Source organism: Bacillus rossius, chromosome 8 (assembly GCF_032445375.1).
Source record: "Bacillus rossius redtenbacheri isolate Brsri chromosome 8, Brsri_v3, whole genome shotgun sequence".
NCBI lineage: Eukaryota > Metazoa > Arthropoda > Insecta > Phasmatodea > Bacillidae > Bacillus > Bacillus rossius.
The window spans coordinates 2,016,110-2,042,341 of NC_086336.1; the positions used below are offsets into that span (position 1 = coordinate 2,016,110).

Below are 26,232 nucleotides of genomic sequence, written 5' to 3' on the forward strand. Positions count from 1 at the left end.
CCGAACATTATATCCCATGGGTGGTTAAAACCAGGCAAGAGTGGGTACTTTGTCTACATGAGAACAGGATTTTGCATTGTTCATGCCTTCTGCGTCTCCATGGCAACGGGCATCGCGCGGCAGTGGCGTACCCGCAAGGAGGGGCATGTATAATGAGCGGCGCAAGAGTGATCTGCCTGTAGACTGCCGTAGCGAAGTACGGGTACATCAGTTGTACGTTGCGTGCACGAGTCGGGAAACCATCGGTGATATTAATTTTCTCTCTGGTACATTATACAGCATTGTAATAAATGTTCACTGTTTTTTTTTATTTACCATTACTGTAAATGGGAGATGTGGCTTAATTTTTTTCCATTGGTATAGCCGTGCGAAGCCGGGTCGGGCATCTAGGCACCTATAAAACAGGACTCAAGAGGTACAGTGCTTAATATGTCAACTCATTATTTACATGGTGAGTTTCCCCAGTAGGCCTATACCATGCTATAATTGTTCTGTATCACGTATGTAAGTTTGTCTCTTGATCCTGATGGCATGATCCTGTCTACATAGATACTAAGGTTCATGATTCTTGCTGTATTAATTTAGTATGTCGACAAATCCTGGACCTAAAAATAAATTGATTATCACAATACACACAAATTACGTCAGGACTTATGTAAATGTTTTAATTCGCATTAAATTATGATCATTATTAAATGTTATCTCACAAATTTTCATTATGTCTAGGATCTTTTGATGTACTAAATTAAAACAGCAAGCATCATATACTTACCACAGAATCAAGCCATTATTATCAACAGATCAACTTATAAACCTTGACAGAGAATTTTCACCCTTTTTTACTTAATAACGTTTTACATTTGTTAATGTAATTGTAACAATTAGGTAGATATTTCAAACTTTTATGACAGTGTTAATGATCTTAACAACAGTGTTTATTTATGTGAATTATATATTTAAAGGCAACAAGTATTACATCAAAGCAGTTTATCTTGTCACGTAATAAATTGTTGCTAATACTTGAAATCGAGTACTTATCTTCCATGAGGTACGGCTCCAGGACTTCTCTGCAGGGGCTGGCGTATAAAGGAAGACTGCAGTTACAAAAACATGACATTAAGGGCGGTATTCCAAGGCGTTCGGGTAAGGAAGCGAATAAGGACTGCCTTGTTGGGATACAACCGGAACCTATTTCGCAGACTGTTTATCAGAACGTGTTCAAACCGAATCCCATTAAGGGAAGTAGTGTAGAATTTATGTAATAAAATTTTTGTTTGTAAAATAAATTATGGTGTTTTATTTCTCGAACCTGTGACTTTTGTGGTCTTTTTAATTAAATTACCTTTTTTTTTGCATTGATCAAGGATCAAACAAAGGACGATCGAATCAATCAGAATATTAATTGGAGGATTTTAAACTGATTTTTTGAATTTTACCCGAATTTATAGCTAAATAATTATGAATTTCCAAGATGGCACCAACATTTCAAGATTGTGTGTGCCACAGTAATAATAAATGATTACTGAATTCTAGTGGGTAAAACTTAAACTAACATGGCAGCAGTGCATTCTATCAAACGAAAACAATATGGCGGCCTCCAGCAGACGAAAACTATATGGCGGACATGACATCATACTAGCTGAATATATATACTTTGTCATTAGTGGTGGGAGGTCAGTCTGCTGGTGGCTTCCGTGAAGGAAGGAATCGTCACCATTTTTAATCGAATAACCTCACCAGGTTCGAACCAAGGACTTCAAGATATAAGTGTTTTTTAAAGAACTATTTTATTAAAATTTTATTAGTTAATTTTTTATATATTTTTATTTTTTGTTAATAATTACATATTTTCAATATGGTGGCCATGACATAATCCAAGATGGTAGAATGTTTTTATTCAAATTTTTATTAATGTTTCATAAATTTAATTTTTTTCCCTGTTTCCTAGCATAACAAATATTGATTTTCCTGATGGCGGCCATAAGAAAAATTGCAGCATTCAAGAATCAAAGATGGTGGCCATAACTAAACATGCAATGATAATGCCATACACATACAAGATGGTGGGCATAACAAAACATGCAATGTTTATGGAAACCAAGATGGTGACCTAACGAAATGTGCAACAGAGATGTGTTAATTCAAGATGGTGGGATGTTTTTTATTTAAATTTTATTAATTAATTTTTATGAATTGTAAATTTTTTCCTAATTTTTCTGATAGTTACAGATTTTCAAGATGGTGGTCGTAACGAAAATTGCAATGGTGATGTCATAATTCAAAATGCCGAAAAGTTTAAAAAAAAATGGCGGAATTCAAAATGGCATGTTCAAGATGGCCGATAGAAGATGGCCACCGGGGTAAATGTATAGGTCAAGGTCATCCAATATGGCCGCCGTGACATCACAATCAAAAATGGCGGACATCGGCTTTGGCTCCATACTGCAGCCTGGCGCCGGAGGAACCAATTTATACTACTCACGAATCTTTGGTACGATTCTAGTTACTGTTACATCACCATAAAGAGCATTTAGTCAGCTGGGAAACGTATTAAAAACATGGCAACGATCATCACAGACCCAAGAACGTCTTAAATCAATGGAGTGTTGGCAATCGAACACCGTCTTGCAACAAGCCTTGACTTCAGAGTTGTAATTGAAAAATTATCAATGATCAAAGCCAGAAAAATATTAACTTTCAATTTTCATGAACACTACAATATAACTTTTAATAAATGTACATGGTTTTATTGTTTTGAATTTAAGTTGATTTTAGTAGTAGGGTCTATTTGTGAAATACTAATTTGATTTTTCTTCATTATAATTATATATTTATTTACTTCATCTTTTACCTAAAGGTCTTCTTTAATGTAGTGTTGTTTCTCAATAACAAATATAGGGTGTGTTCTGAACGAATCAGAACAGGTATAATATTATTACAAACTCATTAATATGCATTAGTCATTACTATACTGTACTATCCACTGCTAGTCCTATAATGCAATTTATTAACTATGGTAGTTATTATTGTACCTGTGTGACTGTTTGGACTTGTGTATGTTTGGACTTGTGATGTTTTTAAATTTGTGTAAATATGTTGGGACTTTGAGACATTCCTTATATAAAGACTGTGTTTGAACTTCCCGCGCTACTGGCTGCGGTAGCGCCACTAGCTGGCAGTGCCGGCAACTAGTAAGTCTTTGTTATCGCGCCGCCGCGGTAAGTCGTTCCGTCAGGAAGATGGTGTTATCAGTCCACAGTCAAAACATTTGGTCCTCCGGGCCGGATCTTGCCGGCGTGTTTAGTCTTTCAAGAAATAGTTTCGTAGGTGTTTAGTTTACCGCGTCGGCGTGCGGTGATATGCGTCGTTCAGTTCGAGTGTGGTCCGTTCACGTCTGAAGTGCATTGATCATATTTGTTTTGTACTCTGATTCAATTAACTTGCTCGTGTAAATGCATCAGACGTGAAGCACCCTATTGTTGTGTTTGTCACGGATTTGGAAATTATCGTATTTGTCCTGAGTGCGCCGCGCCGCGCCGCGCCGTGACTTTAACCTCTCCTTTGTATTACGTCGCTGTCCTTTATCATTGTTCAGGGTCCGTGACCTTTCCCTTGTTTGTCCCCTCGTCTCCTTTGGCCATAGTGTCTCGTCGCTGCCTTTGTCCTTTAGTATCCTGTCGCTGCCTTTGTCCTTTAGTGTCCTGTCGCTGCCTTTGTCCTTTAGTGTCCTGTCGCTGCCTTTGTCCTTTAGTGTCCTGTCGCTGCCTTGTTCGCCGTATCCCGCAGTTGCCTTTATCCGTTACGTGACGTCACAGTTCTTTGTGTCAATGAATAAAGATTACGTGTTTTGACACAATAACAGTACATAATGGCAGACGTTCGGTCGGCGTTATTGCGCCTTAGACTTGCTGAAGACCGGGTTAAACGTGCGGCGGACCTTGCACACACTGCGGCGGGGGACCCGAATAAAAGGGGCCTATTTCTTGCAACGGCTCGTGATCTTGCTTCAGTGAAAACTCGTTTTGATGCAGACTATCTCGCTGTGGAGGCTGCAGCGGACCCAGCTACGGGTTTCGATCCTGAAGCCCATGTAGCTCGCATAATCTCATTTGAAAATTACTATTATTCAGCGATGGCCGCCGTGGAGTCCTTCACTACTGAAGAGAGGGCTAGAGACTTAAAGGAGCAAACAAAGAGTATTTCATCCGTGAATTCTCACATTGCTCTACCAAAAATAGTGCTGCCACATTTCAATGGCAACCCTAGAGAGTGGATGAATTTTGCCAACCTGTTCACCACTCTTGTGACAACGAATGCCAACCTTACTGAGGTTGAGAGACTAGTGTACCTCAAAACCGCACTAAGTGATGAGCCACTTCAGTTGATTCAGTCGTTGACAATCACAGACTTGAATTTTAAAGTAGCCTGGATATTACTCACTGATAGGTATGACAACAAACGCTTAATCATATCTGTTCATGTTGAAGCCCTTCTGCAGGCACCTTTTGCATCTGCTGATGCACCAGCATCACTTCGACATCTTTTAACGGTTATCACGGAAAATGTGGCAGCATTGGCCGCACTTGATGTCCCAGTCAGTCAGTGGGATTTAATATTGCTTCCTATTCTCTGCAAGAGATTAGATGTGGTACTTCAAACCCAGTGGGAAATGACACTCACCGGTCAAGACCTACCATCCTTGGCCAAGTTCACCGAATACCTGGAAAAGCACTGTCGTGCTCAAGAGGCTGTGATATCATCCAGGGGAAAGGTACCCACAACACAGATCACTCGGCAGAAAAATTTCCCCTCTTTTGCACCTGTTCGTAAGTCTGTTCTGCCTAAATACCAAAGTGTAAATACCTTCCTTGCCGAATCAGAGACGCACTCCTGCCAAATGTGCAGCAGTGCTCACTCATTGTTTAAGTGCTCTAAATTAAATCAGCTTAGCCCAACAGAGAGATACTCTGTAGTCAGACAACACAGACTATGTTTGAACTGCCTTAGATCATCACATCAAGCAAAAAACTGCCTCGTGGGTTCATCTTGTCGCCATTGTGGTTCGCGTCATCATTCACATTTACATTTTGAGGACGAAACTTGTGAGGATGAACAAGGTGATGCTGCTCCCGACTCTGCAGAGGGACAGTCGACTGTACACGATGTAAATCCAACCTCAACATTATCCACTGTCACCTCTTGTAGTGCTGTGCACTCAGTGTCAAAGTCCTGTTGTCGACAGCCCAGGTTAAGATTCATGACGTGCGTGGAAACCCACATACGTTTCGGGCCCTGCTAGACTCTGCCAGCCAGGCCAGTTTTATCAGTGAAAGATGTTTTCAGTGTTTGAGTCTGCCTCGCAAAAATGCTCACCTATCCATAGAGGGTTTATCCAATACACCAGTGAATGTTGCCAAGTCTTACACTTCAGTGGTAATTAGTCCAGTTGGTGAAGACAGTCCTCGGTTTGCTCTCGATGCTTTCATCCTTCCACGAATTGCTAATAGCTTGCCCAGTGTACAGTTGCCTTCTGACATTCGTCAGTCTGTTGTTCACCTAAAGCTAGCGGATCCCTCATTTGATATCCCTGGTGCTGTAGATTTGCTTCTTGGAGCCGACTTGTTTCCACAATTATTGACCGGTGGTAAGTTAGAAGGCTCTCCCATGGCCCTCAACTCAGTACTGGGATGGGTCCTTATGGGAAAAGTGGAGACAGCATCTTGTAGAACTGCAACCTTTGTCACATCCATGGTGACCACCATTTCCCCCTTGGAGGAAGTAATGAAAAGGTTTTGGGAGCTGGAGGAATTTCCACACACACACTACCTCTCCCAAGATGACTCTGTATGTGAAGAACTGTTCAAGAAAACATATTGTAGAAGTGCTGAGGGGCGGTATAGTGTTGCCCTGCCGTTCAGGAATCCCGAACCCGAATTGGGAACCTCTCGATCCCTTGCATTGAGCAGGTTTGAGCGTTTGGAGAGGCGACTGAGTGACAATGTTCCACTTCATGGAATGTATTCAGATTTCATGAAGGATTATTTGATGGCAGGCCACATGGAAAAGGTTCCAAAGTCACAGATTGATTGCTCTACTTCCTTTTACATTCCTCATCACTGCATAATCAAGCCAGACAGTTCAACCACCAAACTTCGTGTAGTCTTCGATGCGTCAGCCAAAGGTTCAACTGAAGTATCTCTCAATGATGAACTGCACACGGGACCCAAGCTGCAGCAAGACATTGTTAAGGTACTAAGTAACTTCCGCCTTTACCCAGTGGTGTTTACCGCTGACATAAAGCAAATGTACAGGCAGATAGGTGTGCACAGAGAGCATCAAGATTTTCAACGAATTGTGTGGCGGTTCAATAAATCGGAACCAGTTGAAGATATCGACTGAAAACCGTGACGTATGGAGTGTCCTCAGCACCTTACTTAGCAATTCGCACCCTGCATCAACTTGCTGCTGATGAGCGGGAACAGTTTCCTACTGCTTCAAGGACACTCTTGTCAGATATCTATGTGGATGATGTTGTGACGGGAGCTGACTCAGTAGATGCAGCCTTGGAACTTCAGCGAGAACTCTTGACACTTCTCGATAAAGGTGGGTTCATGTTACGCAAATTCATGAGTAATAATCCTGTGCTCCTGGAGTGGCTCCCTCCCGATGCTGTTCAACTGCCAAGGCCATTCTCCATGGACCAAGACAGTGAAGTAATAGTAAAGGTACTTGGGCTGCAATGGAACCCACTCTCGGACACCTACTCGTACAATGTCCAGGCTAGCTCTGAATCACCAACTAAATGCTCTATCTTGTCTAATTTGGCTCGCGTATTTGATCCTCTTGGTTTCCTGACACCCTTGACCATGTTCGCGAAGAGCCTCATCCAGGAATTATGGCTGAAGAAACTGGATTGGGATACAGTTCCACCGCCTGAGATTGTAAGAGTGTGGGAATGTTTCAGTAAAGACTTGCCACACTTGTCGTCCCTTACAGTTCCCAGACATGTCAAAGGCTGTTCAGATTGCTCTTATGAACTTCATGGATTCTGTGACAGCTCTGAGAAGGGTTATGCAGCTGTTGTGTACCTGCGTGTGAGTTGTAAGGGTGATGTGAAAGTACATCTCTTGGTTGCGAAGTCAAAGGTCGCACCTGTCAAGGTAGTTTCATTGCCTCGTTTAAAGTTATGTGGTGCTTTAGTGTTGGCTCGGTTGCTGCAGCATACTCAGTCAATTTACAAACACCATATTAAGCTTCAGTCCATAACTGCCTGGTCTGACTCCCAAGTTGCTCTGGCCTGGGTCAATACTGCGCCACATCAGTTGAAGACTTTTGTGGCAAACAGAGTAAGCGAAATTCAAGACTGCACTGAAACCTCCTGGTGGCGACATGTACGTTCCGAAGACAACCCAGCAGACTGTGCCTCTCGAGGCTTGCTTCCTGTAGACTTGCTGAACCACTCGTTGTGGTGTGGTCCACAGTGGCTAAGACATCAACCCTCTCAGTGGCCTGTCCAAAAGGCATTTGATGACATGGCACCTGATTCAGTGGTGCTAGAGAAAAAGAACCTCACTCTCATCAGTGTTGTAACACCTCATCAGTGTGATCAACTGCTGGAACGATGTAGTCGTCTGTCAAGACTGCTTCATGTAACATGCTACGTGTTGCGATTCATTCACAACTGCCGTGCCAAGCAGGCGAAGTTAGTAGGTCAGATTGGTACTCATGAGATAAAAGAGGCAACGATGTTTTGGGTCAAACGAGTGCAAGCTATTGTTTTTGAGGGTGATATTACAGCTCTAAAAAATGATAAGTGTACATCCCCACAGTTGTGTAAACTGGTCCCATTCCTCGATCCCTCTGGAACGGTCAGGGTGGGCGGTCGATTGCCTCAGTCTAGTTTGCCCTTTCAGCACAAACATCCCATTCTGTTGCCAAAAACTCATCGATTCACAGATCTCATCATTAGTCATTACCACGAACTTAACCAGCACCCTGGACTACAAACTCTGCAAGGCATTCTCAGAGAAACCTTCTGGATCATCGCAGACAAGCAAGCAATACGTCGTCGTTTAGGTCGTTGCCTTAAATGTTTCAAGGCTAGACCCTCTACTCAAGCCCCATTAATGGGTGATCTCCCAGCCATGAGAGTTCAACAGGTGAAGCCCTTTTCCAAGGCAGGAGTGGACTATGCCAGTCCCTTCACCATAAAAATGGCACGTATTCGTCGACCTACCCTATTAAAGGCCTACATGTGCATCTTTGTATGCTGTACAACTAAGGCAGTGCATGTGGAACTGGCATCAGATCTGTCCACTGAAGTTTTCATTGGAGCTTACAAGCGCTTTCTTGCTCGCCGGGGCCGATCATCAGACATTTATAGTGACTGTGGGACAAATTTTGTCGGAGCTCGCAATCATTTGCAAGAATTACAGCAGCTGTTGTCATCAGAGCACCAGAAAGGTGTTACAGAATCTCTGCAGCCACTTCGAGTGACATGGCACTTCAACCCCCCGTCTGCCCCGCACTTTGGTGGGCTATGGGAGGCAGGGGTGAAGTCCTTCAAGACACACCTCAGGCAAGTTATTGGCGAGCAGGTACTGACGTACGAGGAACTGTACACGGCCTTGGTGCAAGTGGAAGCGATCCTAAATTCAAGACCACTATGCCCACTGAGTTCAGATCCAAATGATCTGAAGGCTCTCACTCCAGGCCATTTTCTAACCCTTGAACCCTTGGTCGTGCTGCCTGAACCCACCTTGGAAGCCATCCCCATTGGCCGTCTGCAGCGTTCTCAGCTGGTGGAACGCCTGCACCAAGACTTTTGGAAGCGTTGGCACCAAGACTACCTCCACACGCTGCAGCAGCGTGGCAAGTGGTCTTGACAAGACAGACCTATGGTACCAGATCAACTAGTGCTGCTCAAGGATGAAAGGATCCCCCCGTTGCAGTGGCGTTTAGGACGCATCATTCAACTGCATCCAGGAAATGACAATATTCCTCGTGTTGCGACTGTCCGCACCTCTAATGGGATGGTCAAGCGTCCTGCTGTAAAACTTTGCCCCCTACCAGTTTAATTTTGAAAACAGTGTTTCAAGGTGGGCGGTTATGTTTGGACTTGTGTATGTTTGGACTTGTGATGTTTTTAAATTTGTGTAAATATGTTGGGACTTTGAGACATTCCTTATATCAAGATTGTGTTTGAACTTCCCGCGCTACTGGCTGCGGTAGCGCCACTAGCTGGCAGTGCCGGCAACTAGTCAGTCTTTGTTATCGCGCCGCCGCGGTAAGTCGTTCCGTCAGGAAGATGGTGTTATCAGTCCACAGTCAAAACAGTGACTATTACAATTAACAAAATAGAGATATTTATAAATAAATTGATTTAAATCATTTATTTGCCATTTTTCAAAATAAACTTATGTTAACAATCTAAACACTGACTTAAAGATATTATTAATATTTGTTTGAAAAATAACTGTGATAAGGTTTTGAAAAAAATACAACTAAAACAATATACAAAAAGGCCCAAAACGTTTTCTCTTTTCATCTTATCTCATGTCTTCTAGCAATGGGGACCAAGGAATGATGTGGGTGTCCTGTGGAAAACGGTTCTCTAATTCCAGGTACATGAGTATAAAACGAAACAATTACCTATATTAAATTTTTATTTAATTTTAAACACGATCATACTGAAAAAATTATACATAATCGTCGGACAAGACAAAAAATATAGAATACACTCACACACTAAGTGGTATTTTTAAGGAATGCGAAAAAGAAATAATTGTTGAAAATAATCTTAAAAATTCACTACATTTTTGTTGTAGGTAAATAAGTACCCGATTCATGCCGAAATACTTTTCAAATGAAGGGGAGTGGGAGAGTGATGAGGACAGAGCTACTGCAAGACAGGGACCTGGTACCTTCGACTATACACTGGCGAGGCACTTTAGAAAGGAGTGTCTATTGCTAAGTTGTTTCTAAGACCACCTAGCAAGCTGACAATAGTGGGTGGATTGGAACACGGCAGGTATTTTCACAGTAGTTTGTTCGCCAAGCTGCGAGGTTAGCCGAACATGCCGAATATGTGGTCGAAGATGGACTGGCCCTGGCTGATGGCGGAGGCCACGGAGTGGTCGACCTGCGAGGCGATGGCCCTGGAGGTGTTCACGGCCGCCTGGATCTGCGAGCCGATGGCGCCGGCGATGGCCTGCTCTGCTGCCCCCAGCTGCTGCGCCGCCTGCTGCAGCGCGCTGCGCCACGCCTGCGCCTGCTGCGCGATGCTGCTGTTGAAGCTGCTGAACACGGCCTGGCCGGCCTGAGTCAGCTCGCTGCTGATGTTGGCCGCGTACTGCCGCCACGTGCTGTGCACGTCCTCCAGCGCCGCCGCGATGGCCTTGGTGGTGTTCATAGAGGCGATGTTGGCCTCCTGCTGCTGCAGCCAGCTCGACACGTTGGCCCATAGGGCCTCCGAGCCGCTCTGCGCGTGCTGCGCCGAGGCGTTCAGGCTCTGCTCCAGCAGACTGAAGTAGCCGGCTATCGTCTGGGCCGCCGCCGTCACGTTCACCGAGGTCGCTCCCAGCCCCTGCACGCAGCACCGCTCACCACTCACCACTCGCCACCAACCACTCGCCACTCGCCACTCACCACACGCCACTCGCCACTCGCCACACGCCACTCAGCACTCGCCACTCGCCACTCACCACTCACCACTCGCCACTCACCACTCGCCACTCGCCACTCACCACACGCCACTCGCCACTCACCACACGCCACTCAGCACTCGCCACTCGCCACTCACCACTCGCCACTCGCCACTCGCCACTCACCACTCACCACTCACCACTCGCCACTCACCACTCACCACTCGCCACTCACCACACGCCACTCACCACACGCCACTCGCCACTCACCACTCGCCACTCACCATTCACCACTCGCCACTCACCACACGACACTTGCCACTCACCACTCACCACATTCCACTCACCACTCGCCACTCACCACTCGCCACCCACCACTCGCCACTCACCACTCACCACACGCCACTCGCCACTCACCACACGCCACTCGCCACTCACCACACGCCACTCACCACTCGCCACTCACCACTCGCCACTCACCACACGCCACTCGCCACTCACCACACACCACTCGCCACTCACCACACGCCACTCACCACACGCCACTCACCACTCGCCACTCACCACTCGCCACTCACCACTCGCCACTCACCACTCACCACTCGCCACTCACCACACGCCACTCGCCACTCACCACACGCCACTCGCCACTCACCACACGCCACTCGCCACTCACCACTCGCCACTCGCCACTCACCACTCACCACTCACCACTCACCACACGCCACTCACCACTCACCACACGCCACTCGCCACTCGCCACTCACCACTCGCCACTCACCACTCACCACTCGCCACTCACCACACGCCACTCGCCACTCACCACTCACCACATGCCACTCACCACTCGCCACTCACCACTCGCCACTCGCCACTCACCACTCACCACACGCCACTCGCCACTCACCACACGCCACTCGCCACTCACCACACGCCACTCACCACTCGCCACTCACCACTCGCCACTCACCACACGCCACTCGCCACTCACCACACGCCACTCACCACACGCCACTCACCACTCGCCACTCACCACTCGCCACTCACCACTCGCCACTCACCACTCACCACTCGCCACTCACCACACGCCACTCGCCACTCGCCACACGCCACTCGCCACTCACCACACGCCACTCGCCACTCACCACACGCCACTCGCCACTCGCCACTCACCACACGCCACTCGCCACTCAGCACTCGCCAGTCGCCACTCACCACTCGCCAGTCGCCACTCACCACTCACCACTCACCACTCGCCACTCACCACTCGCCACCCACCACTCGCCACTCGCCACTCACCACACGCCACCCGCCACTCATCACACGCCACCCACCACTCACACTCACCACACGCCACTCACCACACGCCACTCGCCACTCACCACACGCCACTCGCCACTCACCACACGCCACTCGCCACTCACCACTCGCCAGTCGCCACTCACCACTCGCCACTCGCCACTCACCACTCGCCACCCACCACTCGCCACTCGCCACTCACCACTCACCACACATCACACGCCACCCACCACTCACCACTTGCCACTCACCACTCGCCACTCACCACTCACCACACGCCACTCATCACACACCACCCACCACTCACCACTCGCCACTCACCACTCACCACACGCCACTCGCCACTCATCACACGCCACCCACCACTCGCCACTCGCCACTCACCACTCACCACTCACCACACGCCACTCGCCACTCACCACTCGCCACTCACCACTCGCCACTCACCACTCACCACACGCCACTCGCCACTCACCACACGCCACTCGCCACTCACCACTCGCCACTCGCCACTCGCCACTCACCACTCGCCACTCACCACTCACCACTCACCACACGCCACTCACCACACGCCACTCGCCACTCACCACACGCCACTCGCCACTCACCACACGCCACTCGCCACTCACCACTCGCCAGTCGCCACTCACCACTCGCCACTCGCCACTCACCACTCGCCACCCACCACTCGCCACTCGCCACTCACCACTCACCACACGCCACTCGCCACTCATCACACGCCACCCACCACTCACCACTCGCCACTCACCACTCGCCACTCACCACTCACCACACGCCACTCACCACACGCCACTCACCACTCGCCACTCGCCACTCACCACTCGCCACTCACCGTGGTCGCAGAACAATGTTTGGAACATGCCATTAGGTAGGAACAGAACAGAAATTGATGCTATGCCACTGAAATGTATTTATTGTAACATATTTCTAACCAAAAAAATTAAATTAAATTGTTTAACCCCACCTGTTAAAAAAAATAGTTTCGATAGTTTACAACTTATTTTCATATCGCGTTTCATTTAGATGACTGTGAAGTTACTGTAGAATCATCGTAGTGCCGACATTTAAGGTCGTTCATTGTTTTATAGGGTACCCCTTTACCACAATTGAAATGATTGTCCCGTCTTCTACTTCGTCTTCTTCTTCTTCTTCTTCTTCTTCTTCTTCTTCTTCTTCTTCTTCTTCTTCTTCTGAGACTGTGTTCTGCCATGTGGAGAAATAAGCGTGAGATAATAGCTTAAAGGCGGATAAAGATATCCACTAGACGATATTTCCTTGTTTAAAAATTTTTTTTTGCCTCGATTTCTCTCCATGTGTATGTTTAGCGAAATTCATAGTAGTACTTTATTTTGTTAATATAACAATAAGCAAAAAACACGGAAGTTATCTTTGCTGCTGTAACAAGTGGGTCCAAAACAGGATCTGTAGGGGAAGCAGGTTGTCTCTCAACAATGGTCGCTCAAGCTGTTACATATTGTGTCAAATAAGATTCATTAGATGCCTGTTTTGTGGAAAGAAATACCGAGTGTTATATGATTGACCATAGTTGCCGGAATCTATAACATGCTATTTAAGAATATGCACTGTAAATATTGCGAAATAAATGCAAGTCTAGCATATTAAATGGCACACTTCGTCGATATTGTGTCTAATAGTGTGTGTTATAAATGTCTAACATACATATTGATTTAAAAGCAAAAGCAATTACGTATAACCATATTTTTTTTTTACAAAAGTCATTAGTCAACCAAAGATTTTGAACTTATCTTTAAAGTTTAATAGCAATAAATATGCATTAATACCATGTGATTTTAACCGCCGTTTAACGTGGCACCTACAATAACCCTCACAAAAATATGTACATATTTCAAAATCCTTGTCAGAGTGTAAGTGATAATAAATACTGTAGTTGTTTAATTTGCCCATATGACATTCCACATAACAGGGATCCAGTGTATTTCATGTCCCAAGATAATGGATCTGGAGATAAACAGGAAAGTTTTAGGACCTCAAAATACTCGAATTTATGCATCCTCTACTTATCCTGAGTATATGCCAACAGTTATGACGTTTATTTTTGATAGATTTGTATTTGTTGAGAAATGTTAAGTATTTTAATGTAGGTAACTTGTATGATATACAATACTCTGGAAAAAAAGAATGTAAATATAAATAAAAAAGCAAGCATGAAATATTCCGGGATAAACGTTGAATATTTCATCACCGCAGGAAAGTTTTCAAACTTAACTAAGATATTATTTTGTTGTTTTACGATCTTTTTCAGTATTCTCACTTCAAAATTTAGTTGACTATTTACATCATATTTTTAACAAATATGTCGCAACATTTAACAATCAAATCGATAAATACAGTATTTTCATATTGTTTGATTAATAATAATTATCTGGTCTTGCTAGCTGTAATTGGTGTTTTTCTATTTATTGCTCATTAATACATAAAGCCAAACTGTATAATTATAACAAAGAAATTAAAGAAGTTAATTTCATCTTAAAAACAACTGAGAAAATGATATTTACATGTATATACATATATATGGATAATTATCACACGATTTAAACATTTAATAATGAAAATATTTTTATCGGAATGCATTTTCGTGTCTTCGTAAGCGAAGAGCCTAAATAATTGCATGGTGTAGCTGCAAGTATCTAGTTGGTCACCAATCAGAAAATTAGTTTCTCATCTTAAATTATTATTTTAGATGTGGGTCTTATGTTCAGTAGTAATGTTTCGTTGATTAATTTGTACTGTAGATTAGTGATGGGCAGAACGGATCTTTTGACCGAATCGGTTCTTTTGGATCAGTTCCGTGTGATGATTCGTTCAGAACGATTCGTTCATCTCGGTCAATTCGTTCTTTTCTGTGTATGGGATCTAGCTCTTTTATCAGGTGTCGTAACTCGTTCATCTTTTAGAGTATTACGTACGTGTTTTTGTATTTGAATTTGAACATTGCTTTCCGTAGCCAGTGAATCACAGTTGCGTATATGAAACAAGATTATTTATATTTTATTACTTTTTAAGTTACAAATATTAATATATAGGCTATTTACACTCTAGTGACAGTAAAGTGTTTACATGTAGACCAACACATTTAGAAAAAAAAGACAAAAATTTAATACTACTGCAATTCAGTATGAAGAGAAACAAATGAAGTACATTAACTAACCCAAAAAATGGTAAGTGTGAACATTTGTAGTTACTTTCCCTGTTATTTTTTAATTCATACGATTTTTTTTTTTAGTTTTTTATTTCCAAATTTGTGTATGTGAATGTAAAAAGCAATTTTAAACCACTACTTAACAGTTGACATTTTCAGGTATAGATACTTTTCATGTTACCCTATTTTATTTGAACAGTTATCGTTTGCTCTTGTGAACATGCGCACGCTGTGATTACTAATTCTTCAGACTCCTGACGTCATGAATCATTTTACGAACGAATCAGACCGGGCGCGTGACCGGTTCTCTCATCTCGTTCTCTCGTTCTCTCGTTCTCTCCGCGTTTTCGTTCTTCCGAATCTTTCAAGGTACCGGCTCTTAAAGAGCCGGTTCTTTACATCGCGAACGAATCGCAAGATTTCGTTCTCTCAAAGATTCGTTCTTTTTGAACGAATCGTTAACGAACGACCCATCACTACTGTAGATAAGAAAAAAATGAGCTTTGTGTATAGTTACATGTTAAGTTTTATAACGACTTCCGCGATCAATGTATGTAATGAATGTGTATTAAGAATTGTAAGACCGTTTAGTTCACAAGTTCTGACCTTAATATTAAAATTATAACCGCATGATTGAAAGTGCATCACTCTGGCAAGTTAAGACAGAACGTGGTTATGTCTTACCTGCACCAGCCCGAGGGCCACCAAGAAGAACAGAACCTTGCACTGCATGTTGAGGTTATGTCTGACTGCCGCCACAGCTGTCCGTGAATATGCTCCAATCGCCGAGACAGTTATATACCAGCCAGTCCACGATCTACGTCAACTTACAACAAGCACAGGTGCCTCAAAGCTGTGCAAACATCAGCAGTGGCTTCTCTTTGCTCGCTTCATGTATTCACGGTCCATTTACGATACTACGTTCAAGCTTCCGAATTTAAAATAGTTCCACACATGTGGCGTTTCCTCTCTTGTTACCCTCTGTCAATGCCTCACGCAGTAGGAGTCAGGCTGTTTCCTTGCGCCGCCTCAACTAATACAGCATTTTAAACAATGTTTATATGTTTAACAATTTAAAGTTATTTTGTTGAGATCCCTGTTTTTTTTTAAAATCCAATACAGATAACAAACATTACAGAACTCAAGGCTCTGAGTTCGAATCTTGGATAAATTATTTTTATATAAGTTATGCTATTGTACAAGCCCTTTTTAAGTTAGTTTAGATTAGAGGTGGGTCGAAAAGTATCAAACTGATACTTTGTCACTGATACGCGCCTGTATCAGGAACGGCAAACGAGTACACTTGAAAAGTATCAAGTACTTTAGTATCAGTTCAGAATTCGCCTGGAACAACACCACGGCCAATGTGCGCAGAACCCGATCGCAGATGACGGTCACTTGGGCGGAGCTTGTGAAAGGGGAGGGAGCAGGAATGACGAATAAGGGATAAAGAAGGGAAATAATGTAGGGGAGGAAGCGCAGGGGAAGGCGTTGAAGGAGAGGCGCAAAGCGAAATTGTTACGAGTCGTTTGGTTATTGTCCCACATCAAAGTACGCTCAGTGCGCAGTGCGTGCACAGTCTCGTTCAATAATAAAACTAATGAAATTTTAATATTAAAAAGTACATTAATACAAGATATAATATTTATATTTGTGCACCTAACAGCTATGAAAATGCAAATAAATTCTCAGTTGACACTAATAACATATGTAATCAACAGATGGACTTTTTTTCCGAAAACAATTAGTAACTAGTGTTTTCATACATTAAAAGATTACGATTTTATCAAAAATTAAAAATAAAAAAAACAGATACGTACATTAGTGAGCATACTATATCAATGTTTACGTTTCAAATGTTTCTTCAGATTAGTCGATGATGATTTATAACTCAGTTTTTGTTTACACAAATTACAATTAGCAAACTCATTATTTTCCGTAAAAAAATTCCACACAAATGAAGTCTTTTTCCTGCACTTATCCATTCCTTATTTCACTATAAAGATACTAACTACAAAGCATGACAGCCCGCAACAATGTACATGGTGGTAATTAATACACGGCCAGGACGAACTGCAGTGAATGTTGAACTGATTGATACTGGCTGTATCAGGCTTGCATGAGAGTAACAGAGGTAGAGAATTACCGGGCGTGATGAATAATGTATCAGAAACACCGATACCTTTTTACGCTGGTGATGACGGCACGGAGGATGTGTACCCTGTAACGAGAATGCTGATACCTTGTCGCTTCCTGGGACCGCTACTGCTATGATACAAAAGTATCAGAGACTTGTAACTAGGTCCATTACTGTATCAGTTTCAGGTTGGAACAGATACCGAAAATTGCTGTAACAACCCACCTCTAGTTTAGATGAATTTATAAGCGATACCTAAAAAAAATTATATTCAGAACTTTTTTAAAAGTATCTACTCTTTCGTTTCCATATAATTACCCTCGTACAGTGTAAGTACACATAGTAGTGCAATATTATTTCCACAGTTTATTAAAACCTAATATTTTCTCCATTGCCATTACTTAAATATTTTTATTTTATGCTCTTTTTCATTAAACTCAGCCATATTGTGATAATGTGGACAGTTTTATTAGCTGTCTATGACAGGTAATTAACATTCATGGACATGCGGTAATATCACAGAATATAAATAATACTTATAGAAGTCTCCTGACCATAGGAAAATTTCATTGCACTTTTCAAGCTAGTAGGGATTCCCGAAGCAAGATGGCATTGTAATCGCCTCGCCAAGATAGTAGCGCCGTTGTGCGAAGAGCAAGAGAATTAAGCCTAGAAAAAAATTGCTTTTTTCATCTCCTGAAGATTAGATAATAATTACTATGCTGAACATACTGTATCTGTGGCTTACTGAAATATTGTATGAGGGTCTGAGGGATAGCAAGTAATATCAGACATCAGGGCTAAAGAATTCTTAAAAAGGTAAAAACTGAATTAGTCCATAGAAGCTGCTCGGCAGATGGGTGTGGAGTGAAACTTGTCGACACACATAAATTACGTGGAAATGTGTGCACAGATGCTTGTGCATGAGTAGTAGCATTGAATATAAATAATACTCATTGAAGTCGCCAAGCCATTGGGATTTTTCGTAGCACTTTTGATCGCTTGCAGGACTCTTGTAATCGCCTCGCTCGAGCTGGTGGCGCCGTTGTGCAGTGGGCAGGGGAATCACCTCTGAATATCGTTATTTCTGGGTGAGTAGTGATGAGAGATGAGGGTGCGTGGACACTGGCCCTCTGCGACGGACATCTGTTTCTTTGAGTCCCTGCGGTGTTCCTCATAAGGATTTGTTGAAAGTCTCGAACTAACAGTACTTTTTGAAATTAAGGAATTTTTAATTTATTTAAGTTGTGTTATTTTAGCAAAGCATATTTTTTATCCCTCAATTAAAGGTTTTTAATGGGTTTGAAATAAATAAATATAATAATTATTCTGGATGGACGTCAAATCCTAAATTATCAAGTATACTGAAAATTCTAAAACACTGCTGTATAAAATCAGTCAAGGGTAAGCTCGGTAGAGTTTGATGTAGGCTAGGAATGTGGGAGATATTAAATGGATAAGAGGGCACTAAATAATTTGAGTTGCTTCATGCTTATCCGGTAACTGGTGCTTTTAATTTAAAAAAGCTTATTTTTCATTAAATAAAATAATTTTTTGTTTATTTACAAAAGCAATGTTTCATTTTATGTTAGCTGTATTCATTAAATATAAATATGAGTCTGAAATGAATCTATAATTAAAATTAAATTAATTTTTTATAGAATGTTTAATAAGGGACTGAAATGATCACAAGTTTTTGGTGATGATTTCCAACTATTCTATTTTATATTCTCTAAGGTGTCCACGTAAACAAAGTTTGTTTATTAATAGTGCAGTCAACTAAGTGCCCCTAGGGCGCTTTTGACTTTAATTTTTCGGTATAAATATTTTCAAAATTATAGTTTCACCGGACATTTACACATAAAATATATCTTTCAAAATGTCTCCGCAAAATTCCTGCCAAAGTAATCAGACTCCAGATAATCAGAGACGACAAAATCTACTTAACAAAGTATCTGGTGTACTAAACCAACTGGAAAAAAGGTTTGAAATCATTTCTATTTAACATAGTTTCTTCCTGAAACTTTTCTGCTTCATTTGACAGTACACCACCATATTTGATTGCTTTTAAAGGTACTTTATTTGTTATGACTCAGTAATGCTTCCAATGAGTATTTTCAAGCTATTCGCAGTACTACCAACTCTGAGTGGCGCCAGAGAGTTGCCCTCCACTTATTTGTATCGGGAGGGAAAATAAATTTTGCCCTATTGAAATTTTTATTGTATATGTAGGCAAAATTACATGATGCGCTCATAAGTGTCTTAAATGCATTCACTGCACAGTGAGGCCTTTCGTATCATCGTGTGTTAAAGGTAACTAACTTGAGGCCCGAAATCATACCAGTGACTCCTGTTCCAACTACCACACCACCGGAATTCAAGGGTGGGAGGGTGTGACGTCATAATGTCGAACAGGTTCAGTAGGGTACTCTACTGTGGAAAGCAAATAGCACCTACTTCCTATAGACACACTTCAATATTACTCTAAAGAATTTTACTCTTAACAAATCGCAACAATTGTACAACAGCCGCGGCTTTCTTCTCGTGTACTGATGATACGTCTGTCCAAGTCCTCAAACCCCGTTTGATATCTGGCTAATGGCGCAGTTTTTTAGGGGGAGAAAGTAAGCTAGTAGGATTAGTTTCATAATTCCTTCCTCGTTGATTTAAAGAGATTAATTTATATTCACCGAGTAGGGCTGCGTGAGTGTACAGAATAGTGCCGCACATGTTTTAATTATTTGTGTCTAGTTGTTCAGTGTTTACCATACATCGAGAGGCAAAGCAAAGTGGTTGATGACAGTTTGCAGAAAACATAACTTAGGCCTAGTGACTTAATTCATCAATTTGTTCTGTATCAAATATTTGTAACAGGTTTATGAGGGATTGGCAGCAATTAATGTCTTAGGTTTTTGGTTTAACCCTCTCTCCCAACCCACCAAGCAACAGTTCTTGCTCTGGTGTGACTGCCAACGTTCGGTTCGCTTGAGTGAAAGTGGGTTGAATGTGAAGCAACAATCTCAGGAGCGCATAGCTGATACTGCACACGACTGTAGATACTGGTTCAATAATATTTCACAGTTTTGTCCTAGTACTCCATTTCTAACCAAAGATATATTTCGCTGAGCCTGACCAAAAGTGTAAGTTAGATATAATTTCTGCGATCTTTTCACGTGAACCAGAGTAATATTCATATAATCGTAAGTACGAGTTTAAATTAAATCATGTTTCGAAAGACCGCAATGAAGTGCCTCAGCAGTTTCGTATAAGTTAGAGCTTGTGTTTTTAAAATCTTAGATGTTGGTTTCGAGGGTGTTGTGAAGAGAAACTGCCCGACCTGCTGTTTGACTCCGTGTGTCATGGCAGCGACATGGCCAGCGCTCAGCCCCACACGCCCAGCAGGCTAGCTGCCGTCGCTCCGTCCACGTGGTCTCTGGTGGTCTGACATGCCACATCCCCACCAATGTGGCATAGTGGCATAGTCCTGCTGTTTGACTCCGTGGGACATAGCAGCGACATGGCCAGCTCTCAGCCCCACACGCCCAGCAAGCTGGCTGCCGTCGCTCCGTCCACGTGGTCTCTGGTGGTCTGACATGTCACACCCCCACCAATGTGGCATAGTGGCATAGTCCTGCTGTTTGACTCCGTGGGACATAGCAGCGACATGGCCAGCTCTCAGCCCCACACGCCCAGCAAGCTGGCTGCCGTCGCTCCGTCCATGTGGTCTCTGGTGGTCTGACATGTCACACCCCCACCAATGTGGCATAGTGGCATAGTCCTGCTGTTTGACTCCGTGGGACATAGCAGAGACATGGCCAGCTCTCAGCCCCACACGCCCAGCAAGCTGGCTGCCGTCGCTCCGTCCACGTGGTCTCTGGTGGTCTGACATGCCACATCCCCGCCAGTGTGGCATAGTGGCATAGTCCTGCTGTTTGACTCCGTGGGACATAGCAGCGACATGGCCAGCTCTCAGCCCCACACGCCCAGCAAGCTGGCTGCCGTCGCTCCGTCCACGTGGTCTCTGGTGGTCTGACATGCCACACCCCCGCCAGTGTGGCATAGTGGCATAGTCCTGCTGTTTGACTCCGTGGGACATAGCAGCGACATGGCCAGCGCTCAGCCCCACACGCCCAGCAGGCTGGCTGCCGTCGCTCCGTCCACGTGGTCTCTGGTGGTCTGACATGCCACACCCCCGCCAGTGTGGCATAGTGGCATAGTCCTGCTGTTTGACTCCGTGGGACATAGCAGCGACATGGCCAGTGCTCAGCCCCACACGCCCAGCAGGCTGGCTGCCGTCGATCCGTCCACGTGGTCTCTGGTTGTCTGACATGCCACATCCCCGCCAGTGTGGCATAGTGACATAGTCCTTCTCTGTGCTCCCTGGCCCCACGTACTGGTCACACTGTTACTGGAGGAGGGAAGTAAAGCTATCAGCTGTTCGTTACTGCAGCAACCACTATGGATTACTCGCTGGACGATCAACATGTTCAAATGTAGTAATTAAGATATTTTATTTTATGACATTACTAATGTTTAATTTATTTACGAAAAGTATAGGTTTCAATCTTGAACAAAAAATGAACTACTAATTTAAAAAAGTTTCAATAATTTTGGAATGCGAAATTAAAAAAAAATTGAAGAAATGTGAAATAAGTTGATATGGTTAATGCTGCATCTTCACACATTTTATATTTTGGTTCGGGGAGTGTACTAAAAACAAATGTATACAAAGAACCCAAAACACTGAATAACTTCAATAACAAATGAGCTGTCAATGTCATCGATATGTAGTTAGTGTGTTTTTTTAGGTTAAGCCCCACAATCTAAAAAAGAATCGTTTGACCTCCAACTTTCTGTGCGTAAGTTTTGTGTATTTCCTTATCAGTGCATTAAAGAATGTTTTCTCTGTCAAACTACGGTTTCAAACTTAACTTGAATAAAAATGAGTATGATAGAATATAGTCAGTAAAAACCACGTACAAGTGGATAAAGGTAGCAGCGGAGGTCAGGTGCAGGCACTACAGGTCGCGCGTGATGTGTCGCAGCTCGTGCGCATGTGGGTGCGCCTGTCCGTGCTGGGAGGAGGCCAGGGCGCCGCCCAGGTGCTTCAAGTTCATCCCGTACAACGCGCTGGAGCGACCCTTCATCGTGAGCCTGCCCGTGATCGAGGAGCGCCCCACCACGGACCGCCGGCAGGTCGCCACCGAGAGCATAGGCCACCGTCACCTGCGCCTGGTGGAGGAGTACTTCCCGCACCGACCATGCCAGGTGCTCGCTCTTCCTGGGCCCTTCCTGGGGCTCAGTGGTCACACTTCCTGGGGCCTCGTGCTCACACTTCCTGGGACTCCGTGCTGAATATTACCCGGGGCTCCATTGTCGCACTACCTGGGACCTCGTGCTCACAATTCCTGGAGCTCCGTGCTGCATATTACCCGGGGCTATTACCCGGGGCTCCGTTTTTGCTTGCGTTGAGCAACTAGGGTCGAGAGGTCAGATTAAATGTAAATTAACAGGGAGGTCCTGGTTTGTATCCGGTGGGGTCAAACTCTGACTTTTGTGCAAGTAGGAAATATCATCTGTTAGTGTTCCATTCTTATCGCCTCTAATCAATCTGATGTCGGCGACACTTTAAACAAATATTGTAGTAGAGTAATATAGGGAAGTCATTTAAAGAACGGGAGACATGTTATCCCATCATTCTAGCGACAATGCCTGAGACTACAACATTAGTGCCTTTGTGATAAGGGTTTTGGGCAATGTTTTATGTACTATTTTTTTCCCAGTTTTTTGCAGTTGTAATTATTTATGGCTTGCAAAGTTCGTGCAATGTTTAGTTGCAACAATTAAGATGTTGCTAACTGCTGGAAGTCGCTTTTGAAGTTAAATTTCTTTAGGCGCGTTGGTGCCGAAGTCGTCTGTGTGTGGCAGCAATAACCTATTTTATATGCTCTTACATGAACACCGGGGGACACATCAAGTGTAGCTTTGTGCCAAACAGTAGCGTAGCCAGGATTTGTGTATGGGGGGGGGGGGGGGTTAAGTAGAATGGTCCCCGCCCCTATTATAGCGGGGTTGGATTTTAAGGTGTAAAATAGTACTATTTGAGCAGTTTTCGGTACTTAATGTAATGGTAAAAATATTATTAATTTTTTAATAAAAAAATTGTTTGAGTGATGAAGTAAGAAATTAATTAAAGATATTTTAATCAATCCAAGTGCCTTGTCCACATCCACTCAAAATCAAAAATCATGCTCGAAGCTCTAGAATACAAAAAAAGGAATAAAAATGGTTGGTTTTCGGCAGAACTGGCCTATTCCTGGAAACAATTAGCTTTAGCTTGAAGAGTTACCCAGTCACCACCTGCTCATAATTACCGCGCTGGTTAAATACAGTAGGTGTAAGATATTTGAAAGCTTGGGACCCGTCACGGCGTCACAACCTTATAGCTTCTGCTCGCGACAGGGGTAGGGGAAGGGAAGGAGAATCGGTAGGGCTCGCTTACTCTTCCCCCACAGTGCAGTGGCCGGTGATAGCAGTAAGACATCCAGGCTTTAGCTAACCTGCTTTCAGATAAGAAAAAAAAATACTGGCTAAGTGGGAAGGGGGGGGGGGGGGTTACGACCCCTAACCACTCCCCCCCCCCTGGCTCGCCACTGGTGCCAAATAACTCTGTGCTAGAAAAAAATATTCTGTAATATAAGTATTTTATAGACCTTAATAGTCACACAAAGAAATAATAATAACTATAAAAACATAATTTTGGGATTTAATATTTATAACCCATTATTTTTCTGTATTTTTAAATTGTTCGTAGCATTGTGGTATCATGTGTAGCTGTAAATAGACCTATCATGTGATTAAATCCTGTATATCTCAGTTTTTTTTTTTACTTTTTCTTGTGTGACTTATTATTACATTTAAATGTTGTAGTTAAATAAAATAATATTATTATTTTTAATTTCTTTGAGTAAGTGTTATAATAAATTTAAATACACAGCTATTAATTATTTTACACTAGGTAGGCATATGACATTATTTTTTTTTACTGAAAATAAAAATTAACCTTACAGAAGTATTAAAAATAATTTATTGAGAATAAATTAATATGTATATAGAAGAGTCTATATTTGTTTGCATTTCTTTATTCAAAAATAAAGTTTTATTCTGTGCTTGATGAATTTTTTTGCGCACTCGACCTTCAAAACAAAAGGAATTTCATTGTCTACGTAATATTTCTAAAAATCACCCCCATTACCCTTCCCCCTTTCTTTAAAAAGAATTTCGTTACCTACTTCATGGTGAAATTATGAACTGACGTTTAAAATTAAGAGGAATATTACTGTTTACATCTAAATGAAATAATGTGAAGGGGAAAAAACGTATCTACAATCTTTATGGAAACTAATCTAAATGATGTTACTGAGTAGGTATGAAGTAAAGAAGTTACATACTGACAACATTTTATATGAGGTCTCATTGTATTTTTCAGTCTCTGCACGAATGACATCCATCAAAGCTCTCTGTACTACAAAAATCAATTTATGATAATCTTAGATAACGGGGCTTTAAAAAGTTGCTTCAGAGCGATGATAGTACAATATTCCTCGTTATTTTACTTTTGGCTGGTATGAACCACAAACTGTCATTTTTAAAATTTTAATGCATAGCATATTCTGTGTAGCAGATCCACATGCTTCATTAATCATTTGGTAACATGACTATTATAGTTGCTAAATGTCCAGTTGTTCTCAAGCTGGAAGAGATACAATTTTCGGATGAGCTGTTCAAAACATCGCTGTCTCTCTTCCAATTTCGTCTTAGCTTCATTCCCCTTATTCTCTCGTTAAAGTTAAGTATTTTTCTAGTTTATACAATTCTACTTCAGACATGTAGAGCTTTTTTCATAGCCTGTGAGAAATTCTTTTCTTTACTCAGTCCATTCTTAATTTCATTATGTGCCTTCATCTCGACTTTGTCTTGCATATTCTTGGTTTTCGTTTATGACTCGGCGCTAGAATACATGCGATAGTATTTGGCACCACTTTCATAATAACTCGTAATACAGAAATCCATAATGTGGTACTAAAGTGGTCCAAAACTTACAATGAAAGTTCCATCGCTCTTCTGTAGTTAAACTTTGTTGTTATTTGTTACCTGCGCAGATATCGGGCAGCTTCGCTCTCCTAGCTGCTAAGTGCAGCTGCTCACCCCCAGCTGCGCCGAGAGCCAGCCGATCAGCGCCGTGCTGCCCAGCACCACCATGCTGGCCCAGTTTAGCACCACCGTGCTGCCCCAGTCCTGCACCAGTGTGCTGCCCCAGCCCTGCACCATCGTGCTGCCCCAGTCCTGCACCATCGTGCTGCCCCAGTCCAGCACCGTCGTGCTGCCCCAGTCCTGCACCGTCGTGCTGCATCGAGCCTCCGCGAGTCTGCCTCGCCGAGGTGCCGTGTGTACTGTGCCACCCGCCCCCACGGCCTGCCCGCTCCTGGATGCCGCCTGCCAACGGGGGCCTAGACCCCCCGCCCTGCCAAGGAATCCTCCAAATGCCGTGCGCCAAGCACCGGTGCTGACCATGCCGAGGTGATCTGTGTGCTGTGCCACCCGCCCCCACGGCCCGCCCGCCTTGGATGCCGCCTGCCACCGGGGGTATAGACCCCCGGCTCTGCCATGGAATCTTCCCGATGCCGTACCCCAAGCACCAGTTCTGACCGTACACTGGGCAGACCACCCAGCCAGACATCGGCTGCAGGTCCCATCACCAACAAACAAGCAATAATAAATAGCAGTCCATCAAACTACATGCATGAGTACTTTTTACCAGCATATCAACCTAACTCAAGTTCAAATAATTTATTTTATAAACTAACAAATTTAAATCCTACATGCTACTCACATTAATAATATTGATTTTTTGTGTGTTTCGATATGTTGAATAAATATCCATTCTGAAA

The 26,232-nt window shown here is 43.4% G+C and overlaps 2 protein-coding genes across 2 annotated transcripts; one reads left to right on the top strand and one right to left on the bottom strand.

Moving 5' to 3' along the window:
• Positions 1-9,710: 9,710 nt before the first annotated feature.
• LOC134535452 (uncharacterized) lies at positions 9,711-15,918 on the bottom strand. Its single transcript, XM_063374560.1, has 2 exons — positions 15,829-15,918; positions 9,711-10,585 (listed from the first exon to the last, which is right to left on the bottom strand). Exons 1-2 carry the CDS (start codon positions 15,874-15,876, stop codon positions 10,067-10,069), a joined length of 567 nt encoding a protein of 188 aa, XP_063230630.1. The 5' UTR covers positions 15,877-15,918; the 3' UTR covers positions 9,711-10,066.
• Positions 15,919-19,020: 3,102 nt separating this feature from the next.
• LOC134535453 (uncharacterized) lies at positions 19,021-26,232 on the top strand. Its single transcript, XM_063374561.1, has 3 exons — positions 19,021-19,264; positions 22,327-22,549; positions 25,444-26,232. Exons 1-3 carry the CDS (start codon positions 19,161-19,163, stop codon positions 25,849-25,851), a joined length of 735 nt encoding a protein of 244 aa, XP_063230631.1. The 5' UTR covers positions 19,021-19,160; the 3' UTR covers positions 25,852-26,232.